This window comes from Pogoniulus pusillus, chromosome 30 (genome assembly GCF_015220805.1).
Source record: "Pogoniulus pusillus isolate bPogPus1 chromosome 30, bPogPus1.pri, whole genome shotgun sequence".
NCBI classification, from domain to species: Eukaryota; Metazoa; Chordata; class Aves; order Piciformes; family Lybiidae; genus Pogoniulus; species Pogoniulus pusillus.
The window spans coordinates 10851936-10861795 of record NC_087293.1 but is presented as its reverse complement, the minus strand read 5'-3'; the positions used below and the strand labels follow the sequence as shown (position 1 = coordinate 10861795).

Sequence of the window (9860 nt, the reverse complement as noted above, 5' to 3'; positions counted from 1 at the left end):
TCTCTGCCTTTCTTCATTCACTGTGAAACCCACTCCACCACTGCCCAGCTGCAAGGAATCAGAAACTGTGAGGCAGGGTGAAAAAAATTCAGCTCTGGATTCTGTGCCTCAGCTTCCTGCACAATTCCCTTCTGTTCCTCGCGTGAACTCCTGTGGCCACCAGGAGTAGGGATGTGATCGTGCCTCTGTACTAAGCAATGGTGAGGCCACACCTCAAATGTTTGGTTCACTTTTGCACCCCTCATGCCAAGAAGGATATTGAGATCCTGGAGTGTGTCTGGAGAAGGGCAGCAAAGCTGGTGCTGGGTCTGGAGAACAAGGCTGATGAGGAGCAGCTGAGGGAGCTGAGGTCGTTCAGCCTGCAGAAAAGGAGGCTGAGGAGAGACCTTCTGAGTGTCTACAACTCCCTGAAAGCAGGTTGGAGGCAGGTTGAGAGTCAGTCTCTTCTCCCAGAGAATGAGTGATAGGACAAGAGGCAATGGCTTCAAGCAGTACCAGAGGAGGTTTAGGTTGAATATGAGGGCAAATGTCATTGCTGTAAGAGTGCCCAGGCTGCCTGGGGAGGTGGTGGAGTCACCATCCCTGGAAGAGGTCAAAAGCTGTGTGTAGCCAGGACACTTTGGGATATGGCTTAGTGGGCACGGTGGTGTTGGACTTGATGAGCTTGTGGGGGAGTATTTTCCAACCTCAGTGATTCTGTGATGCCTCAGGCTAGCTCCTGCTCAGCTACAGCACGGCACAAGCTAAGCCTGTTTGACCCAGTGGAACATCTCTCGTCAACTAGGTGAGCAAGACTTCACCTGCATCTCTCTATCCTCTCCTAAATGCTATTTACTAAGGTCCTATAGGAAAGCAAGCAGGTGTTTAGCTGCACTGGAAGCAACCCTCTGACCTTTACATTCCATCTTCTAACAACACTTTCTGGGTCCAACCCAAACTTATTTACGTAGTTAGTAACAGAAGAAGAGGAAATACTCAGCTGCTGTGTAATTAACTTTCACAGAGTTTACACAGTTTCCTTGTGTAAATGACTTAGTGGAAAACCTCCTGGTACTAACAGGCCAGTTTCAGGGCCCCTAGACCTTTCCAAACCTCAGCTCCTGGGTTTCCCACTGCTTTCATGGCTTTCTAAACATCAGCATCCTCTCTTTGTAGGACTACACGGATGCTGAGGGGACTGGAACATCTCTTTTACAAGGAAAGGCTGAAAGAACTGGGACTATTTTAGGCTGGAAAAGAGCAGACTGAGGGGGATCTCATTAATGCTGATCAATACTTCAAGGGTGGGTATCAGGAGGGTAGCACCAGGCTTTTTTTCAGTGATGCCCAGTGACAAGAGCTAACTGGCACAAACTGGAACGTACAAAGTTCCCTCTAAACATGAGGAGGAACTTTCAGGTTGGGGGAGCCCTGGGGCAGGCTTCCCAAAGAGATGAGAGAGTCTCCATCTCTGGAGACATTCCAAATGCACCTGAATGTGTTCCTGTGTGACCCTTCCTTGGCAGCAGGGTTGGACTCAATGGTCTCCATAGGTCACTTCCATCCCAAACCATCCTGTGATTGTGTGATTTGTCCAATATGCCTTTCCTTAGTTCTTCCTCAGCTGCCTGTTCACCAGAAAGGTAGGACACACCTTGCAACAGAGCAAGATAGAGCAGGGACAGATCTGGCCTGGGGTGAGTCAACCAGCAACAGAATGAGGGGACACAGTCTCAAGTTGTGCCAGGGGAGGTCTAGGAGGAAGTTCTTCCCAGAGAGAGTGATTGGCATTGGAATGGGCTGCCCAGGGAGGTGGTGGAGTTGCTGTGCCTGGAGGTGTTGAAGCCAAGCCTGGATGGGGCACTTAGTGCCATGGTCTGGTTGATTGACCAGGGCTGGGTGCTAGGTTGGGCTGGATGAGCTTGGAGCTCTCTTCCAGCCTGGTTGATTCTATGACTCTTAAGAACTATTCTTGAGGCTGTAAAGGAAGGGTCCAAGGGGCAACCATTTCTCCATTTCAACTGGAAACACTCCACATACAGGACAGGACATACATCCCAGAGAGCACAGGCAGGAGCATGCTGCACATTAAATGCACCCCAGCCATCACCAAGAGCCTGCTGCCCCCTGCTTGGCTTGACCCCGTTCACAGAGTGTGATGAGCCAGCCATGCTGCAGCAATCTGTTTAAAAGGGATTAAAGGAAAAGCAAGAGAAGGTTAGCAGGAAAACTGTGGTTTGCTTCCTAATGGGAGCTTCACTGCAGCAGGGAGAGCTTCCTTGCAGGGCTCCTCCTTCAACTGAACATTTTAACTACCTGAGGGAAGTGTTCTTGCTGGAAAGCAAGAGGCAGGCTTCAGCCCACACGGCCTTCCTTGAGCCACTTCTCTAGAGCACTTGCACCTGGTTTGGGTGCCTTAATGCCAGCATGCTTGGAAGTTGTTCTCTCACTCCCCTTCCCAAGGCTCTGGCTGCTGATGGTCACTCACCCAACACACTATTCACTGTTCACAGGCACCAAGCAGATGGATCTTGACATTTACCAAGGTCTCCTAGGGCATATGGGCACTCACAGCTGTCCCACTGCCTCTTCTCAGGGCCATTTTTTGTTCTGAAATGTTTGTGTGACAAAATTGTTTCTGGTTGTTGTCAACAAACCAGTCAAACCATGCCTGAGGTTAATAAAAGTGCTCCAGGAAGCTACAGGTGCCATGCTTGTGGGCATTGGTTGGTGTTCAGAAGGGCTGACTACCCAAGAGGCCAGGAATCATAGAATCAGCCAGGTTGGAAGAGACCTCCAAGCTCATCCAGTCCAGCCTAGCACTCAGCCCTGGCCAAGCAACCAGACCATGGCACTAAGTGCTCCATCCAGGCTTTGCTTCAACACCTCCAGCCACAGCAACTCACCACCTCCCTGGGCAGCCCATTCCAATGCCAATCACTCTCTCTGCCAACAACTTCCTCCTAACATCCAGCCTAGACCTCTCTTGGTACAACTTGAGGCTGTTTCCCCTGTTCTGTTGCTGGTTGCTTGGCAGAAGAGCCCAACCCCACCTGGCTACAGCCTCACTTCAGGTAGTTGTAGACAGCAATGAGCTCTGCCCTGAGCCTCCTCCTTTCCAGGTCAAACAACCCCAGCTCCCTCAGCCTCTCCTCATAAGCACTCCAGTGTTTCCTGGCAAAGCCTGAACAAAGGCTGACCCATTTCTCAGTGTCTCCCTCCCAAGCTGCCATCAGTCCTGCCACAAGTCCTTGCAGCCTTGCAGCATTCCTGCTTCGGGCACCTCCGGTGACACCCAGCACCCTGCTAAGGCCATCCTCGGAAAGAAACTGGTTTGGTCCCTAGCCCAAGAAGATGCTTGGCAGAAGGGAGGTGGTGGCAGAGCGGGCAGGGAAGCTGTGCCTGCACACACCAGCCCCTGCCTGCCCGAAGCCCCAGCCCTTGCGCGGGTAACCGGCGGCAGCGGGCAGGGGCTGCTGCCATGGCATGGGAAGCAACCTGCGGCAGAGGCTGTGTTGCCAGGCAGTGCTCACCATCGCCCAGGGCTTTGTCCTGCCGGGCAACCCTTCCTCGCAAGGCCTTGCAGCACACCTGCAAAACAGAAAGCAAAGTGCTCAGCCAGTGGTGGGGAGGCCAGAGCAGGGCAAGACAAGCCTGTGCTGGCAGAAGTGAGGTGCCAGGAGACGCTGCTGTGCTCTGCAGCCCGCAGCTGGCCTTCCTCCCTCGCTTAGCTGCCACGGGGCAGTAGTGCCTCAGCCCCAGCAGCATGGGCAGCAGGTGAGGGGAGGGGATTCTGCCCCTCTGCTTTGCTGAGACTCCATCTGCAGTGCTGGGGCCAGGGCTGGAGTCCTCAGCACAGCAGTGACAGGGACCTGCTGGAGCCAGGCCAAAGGAGGCCACCGCAGTGCTGGGAGGGCTGGAAGCCCTCTGCTGTGAGGCCAGGCTGAGAGATTTGAGTTTGTTCAGCCTGGAGAAGGCTCCAGGGAGACTTTCTGGTGGCCTTTCGTTGCTTAAAGAAGCCAAATCCGAAAGCTGGGGACATTTTTTAGCAGGGCGTGTTGTGACAGGACAAGGGATGATGGTTTGAACTAAAGGAGGGACATTCAGACTGGAGAGAAGGAAGACATTCTTACACCGAGGGTGCCAAGAGCCTAGCCCAGAGAGCTGCCCCATCCCTGGAACCGTTGCAAGTCAGGTTGTGAGGCTCTGAGCAACCTGCTCCAGCTGCAAGTGTCCCTGCTGACTGCAGGCAGCTGGACTAGACAAGCTTTACAGGACTCCTGCATCTGGGTCGAGGCAATCCCAAGCACAAATCCAGGCTGGGCAGTGAGTGGCTGGAGAGCAACCCTCAGGAGAGGAACCTGGGGATGCGAAGCTCATCATGAGCCAGCAGTGTGCACTTGCAGCCCAGAAAGCCAACCAGATCCTGGGCTGCATCAGGAGCAGTGTCCCCAGCAGGGCCAGCGAGGTGATTCTCCCCCTCTACTCCACCCTGCTGAGACCCCACCTCAACTACTGCATCCAGTTCTGGAGCTACTATGACAAGAGGGATGTGGAGATGCTGGAGTGTGTCCAGAGAAGGGCCAGGAGGATGCTCAGAGGGCTGCAGCAGCTCTGCTGTGAGGACAGACTGAAAGAGTTGGGGCTGTGCAGTCTGGAGAAGAGAAGGCTCCAAGATGGCCTTCTTGTGGCCTTCCAGGATCTGAAGGGGGCCTACAAAAAAAGATGGGGAGGGACTTTTCAGGCTCACAGGGAGTGACAGGACTGGAGGGAATGGAGCAAAGCTGGAGATGAGTAGGTTCAGCCTGGATGTGAGGAGGAAATTCTTAGCATGAGAGTGACGAGAGCCTGGAATGGGTTGCCCAGGGAGGTGGTGGAGGCTCCATCCCTGGAGGTGTTTAAGGCCAGGCTGGATGAGGCTGTGGGCAGCCTGCTCTAGGGTAGGATGTCCCTGCCCATGGCAGGAGAGCTGGAACTGGCTGATCCTTGTGGTGCCTTCCAACCCTGACTGATTCTATGACCCTTTCCACTCAAAAGCAGCCTGTGAATCTCTGAGATGAGAACCAAAGAGAAGCAGTCAGCAACTTTTTAAGTTTAGTAAAATCATTTATATACACCAAGGCATAGTATTTACAACATAATACTGATCCAAACCGAACTTACATTGTACAGGTAACACTGAAAAGGAGAAAGATGAAGACATTGTCATACACAGAAGTTAAACATGGCATGAGGACAGACTCAGATCTCCAAAAGAAAAACCTGAAGTAATGACAGCAAAACTTTGACACGTTGCTATTTCCAATCAAAACCTCTTTTGCCTAGTCAAGTTCTTCTAGCTTTTATATATATATAAAACTCTTAAAATAATCAAATCACAGGAGAAGTCAGATATACATAAATCTTTGAAGAGGTCAAATGATTTTAGAAATCTTTTTCTTAAATAAAATTCCCCCCAAAAACCCACCCCCAAACTCCAACATCCTACAGAGCTTTCCCACATCCTCTTAGTGTTTGTACAGAGAACATCTTCCTTTGATCCCACACAACCCTTCCAGCTCCAGATATTTACAATATTCACAGTCTGCTAGAAAGGATCAGTAGATTAACTAGACCAAGTAAAACTTTATCTAACCAAAGGTAAGGTTATCTTGTGTCAACTGAGAAGTAAAATTAGAAACAAAAGGAGAAAGTAAAATATTACCTTAAAATGTGGAAATGAATCTATTCAAGTGTAGGTCATTTTGAAGTCTAAAACACAACTTTGTAACAAGTGAAAAAACAACACCAAACAAACCAACCCACCCCAAAACCCAACAAATCAACTTTCTCATAGAAATAAAACCATTTGACCTTGAATCTTCAAATTGTGTTTTGTTAATCTGTCCCTCCCAAGCTCTGTTTTGGATCAGAGTGACAAAATCTGGAGAAAAAAATTCCATCAAAAAGCTGTTCCTTATAGCACAAAAGCCCTTAAAAATCTGACTTCTCTCCAGACACCAAAACACCTTGAGGTCAGTCATAAAGGCACCCACCTCACTGGCAGCAGCAGCTTGGGCAAGTCAAGGGACCATGAAGGGAAAGAGCCTCAAATGCATGGTCAGATCCCACCTTCTCTGCTCCTGTCTGAGCTGATGCTGTTTAGCAGCAGCTGCTCTCACACTCCAAGGTGCTTCCCATTACACCAAACAGTGCAGAAACAGGGTGAAGCCATTCCCTACACAGCATTACACACCAGTTGAGAAGCCTTGCTGTGGCCAGCTTCAAACTAGAGAACCTGACAGAGACAAAACAGGTCTCAGTGTGTTACGCTCACGAGGTGTATCAGGTTGTAGCAGGCTGTGGCATGGCCAGGGTCACTGCTCACTGCACCAAGCACTGACCAGAAGAGTAGCTACAATCTGATCCCTCTTCCTGCTAACAAGTTCTGGCTCCCAACAAACTGCCTGAATATTTTCTTCCTTGGAGGGCAGAGTTACAAAGTGCTTTTGTAGGGAGGTTTTTGCCCTCCCACTCAAATGAAGATGGTTTCCTTATTTGCCATATTTAAAAGTTCCAATAGAATCAAGTTTTTTCCAGAAGAAAAACCTTTAGATTTCAAGTTAAAAAAGAGAATTATCTATTGCCTTTAAAGGTTACATGGATGTTGACAGGACCTAGAATTTAGGGCAAGGATAGAAATGCCTGTTTTAGGGCTTGCAAACTTGCTGGTACTACCCAAGAAACAAAAATCCTCTTGCATCTTCCCTACAGTTGTAGCTGTCAGTGCACAAATGTTCCATGTAGTGTCAGAGGTATAACTCTGGCTTAGCCAAAACCTGCCTGTTTCCATCAGTGCTGGTCAAGCAGGGACTGTGGTTCTTACTCTGCAAGAAATCAGGCCTCAGAAAACGCTGAAGGGGATGGAAAGCGTGGGGACGAGGTGCTGACAAAGAATGGGAAATGAAGTCTCTCCTTCCTGTAGAAAAACTCAAGTCACTGTTTACAAAGTTTCATAGAAAGAGTCAGACACTGGGTTGCCAACCAAGCTAAAGGTTGCAAGGAAGCCTGGTATCAAAAAAAGAGACAAAAAAGGAGAAAAGAACAAGGCTGGACTGCCACAAGAGTTACCGGGGAGATTCATGGCTCAGGTTTGTAAACAGAAACCCCAAATGAATGAGCTATGACATACAACAACAATGTTCAAGAGTCATTACTTAGTAGCCCTGAATTGGCACTTCAGTCTGCAGACCAAACTCAAGTTGACATCTGCACAGGTTTAGTACCAAAATATCTCTATAAAAAGCCTTCGACCGGTCTCAAAAAGAAAGAAAAAGCATCAGAAGGTAGAAAACTAGAACTATGTACAGGTTCTTCTCAGTTGTTTGGTTCATTAGGATTAAAAAAGCAGCTTTTGGAGCCAATGTTTCCAGACTAGTGTAAGAATCTGCCCTGGGCAGCCTCATGGTCCCCAGGCAGCCTAAGGACATGTGTCAAGGAGCAGCCCTGCAGCTGTTGCTCCCTCATGAGGAGCTCGAAGGCATCAAAGAGATGGGGAGCTTGGACTCCAGAGGATGACACAAGAGAAGGATCACCAGTGGATTCACACAGCAGCACTATGACCCTTGCCAGGATGATCTCTTTCAAACAAGACAAGTCTGAAACCAAGTGTTGGATCTTCTAGACAGGAAAGAATGGAGCACTCAGGGGGACCACACAACTTCTGACCTGGGGAACAAGCAAATGAGCTTTGGAGAAGACTCCACCGTGAAAATAAGGATAACTTGTACAGAAGTAAGTAGAATATTCTTCTCTTCTGCTGGGAAAGTATATGCCAAAAAGAGGAGTCTTCTGCTGAATAGTCAGTTCAGCCTTAAAAAAAGGTCTGAGGATGACAGGGAAGAAGAAAGAGAGAGGGTTAGGCCTTAAAGAAGGTCTAAGGGAGATAGGGAAGGGGAAAATAAGAGGCTTAGGTCTTAAAGAATGTTCAAGGAAGAAGGGGAAGAAGAAAAAAAGAGGGATAGGCCTGAGAAAGGATCCAAGGAAGATGGGGAAGAAGAGAAAAAAAGGATAGGCCTTAAAGAAAGTCCATGGAAGATGGGGAAGAAGAAAAAAGGAGGGCCAGGCCTCAAAAAGGGCTTAAGGAAGATGGGGAAGAATTAAACAAGAGGGCTACTGCTCAGAACTGAAGAACACAGCAAGCACATGGACTGAGGTGCCCTTGGCAAGGCCGAGCGTGGCTCCCAGGTCATCTAACAAAAGAGAAGGTTATTGAATTGCCTCTACATAAAGAGTCAGAATTGAGGACCAAAAGGGTAGCTATGAAGTTTGAGCTCCACAGCACTTGCTTCAAGTACTTACTGAGCAGGGTGCTGAGAAACTGTGGTTGTTGGTTCGCACACACAGTCAATCACCGCGGCCGGCTGTACGTATAGCAGATGGAAGGCAGCTTCTGCAACTGGTTATTAAGGAAATAAATGGTCTTTTAACAACAGAATTTGCCCCATCTTGGGGGGAGGGGCTCATGGTTAACAGTACATAAGTGATCACCTATACCTCAAGGAACTGAGCTTTAAAAAAATATTACAGTACCAATGATTTGGTTTTTGTTTTGTTTCTTCTTCTGTATCTACAACTATACAGCATTTTCAAGCAGTATGGAAATTTAATGAAATAATTATGATTTATTAATTTACATAAAAATACTTTTTACAGTTAAAGAATAAATCTGAAATGGTAAAAAAAATAAGATTAAGAAGCTCCAGCTATTGAGAGTCGTGGGAGTTTGTCTGCTCTTCGATAACTTGTTTTACTATTTCTGCCAGTTTTAGCCGGTCCACTTTATCTGTGAATCCTCTGCCTGAAAGGAAAAGAACAAGGAGTGAGCTGCTGCTGGGCACCAGGAGGAAAGCAATCATGGTGTGTAACTCCAACTGACTGGACACAAGACCATCCTTCATTCAAACTCTGGACAATTGCAAAGGGATTACAATTACAAGCCCTATGAGGAGAGGCTGAGGGAGCTGGGGGTGTGCAGTCTGGAGAGGAGGAGGCTCAGGGGTGACTTCATTGCTGTCTACAGCTACCTACAGGGAGGTTGTAACCAGGTGGGGTTGGTCTCTTCTGCCAGGCAACCAGCAACAGAACAAGGGGACACAGCCTCAAGGTGTGCCAGGGGAAGTACATGCTGGATGTTAGGAGGAAGTTCTTCACAGCAAGAGTGATTGGCATTGGAATGGGCTGCCCTGGGAGGTGGTGGAGTTGCCATCCCTGGAGGTGTTCAAAAAAGGACTGGATGAGGCACTTGGTGCCATGGTCTGGTTGACTTGACAGGGCTGCATGATAGGTTGGAGTGGATGAGCTTGGAGGTCTTTTCCAATCTGGTTGATTCTATGAATGGAAATGAGTTAGAGTCATAGAATCATTTTCACTGGAAAGACCTCTAAGATCATTGAGTCCAACCCTCAACCCAACACCACAGTGGCCATCAAACCATGTCCCCAAGTGCCATAGCCACAGGTTTCTTGAACACCTCCAGGGATGGTGACTCCAGCACCTCCTTGGGCATCCTATTCCAGTGTCTGACCACTCCTGAAGGGAGTATTTTTTTAACCTGATCTCCAACCTAAACCTCCCCTGCCACTGAAAAAAACAACTGAGCCAAACACACACAACAGAGTAAGAGAAGAGATGTGACCAAGCCCTCATGAACCTGGCTGTGATCCTCTTCTATTCATCAGCACCTGCTCCTGGGGGCTGACAGCTCTGCCACCCTGTTTGGTCAAGGAGCCATCTAAACACTTCCAAGGGAGCTGGCCTAGTTTAATTCTATTTGCTGTCCAAATCAAGCAAGAGAGATGTTGTGCTGACATGGATGAGGGCAGCAGCCTCCAGCAAAAAGA

The 9860-nt window shown here is 48.7% G+C and overlaps 1 protein-coding gene across 4 annotated transcripts in view; it reads right to left on the bottom strand.

The window, feature by feature from the left end:
* Window positions 1-5064: 5064 nt before the first annotated feature.
* Window positions 5065-9860, bottom strand: part of MAPKAPK5 (MAPK activated protein kinase 5) — a 29530-nt gene continuing 24734 nt past the window's right edge. For all 4 annotated transcript variants that reach the window (XM_064168343.1, XM_064168344.1, XM_064168341.1 and 1 more), the window contains one exon: window positions 5065-8818. In XM_064168343.1, the coding sequence (XP_064024413.1) occupies window positions 8724-8818 (95 nt within the window). In that variant the 3' untranslated portion in view covers window positions 5065-8723. The remainder of the gene's footprint in view (window positions 8819-9860) is intronic.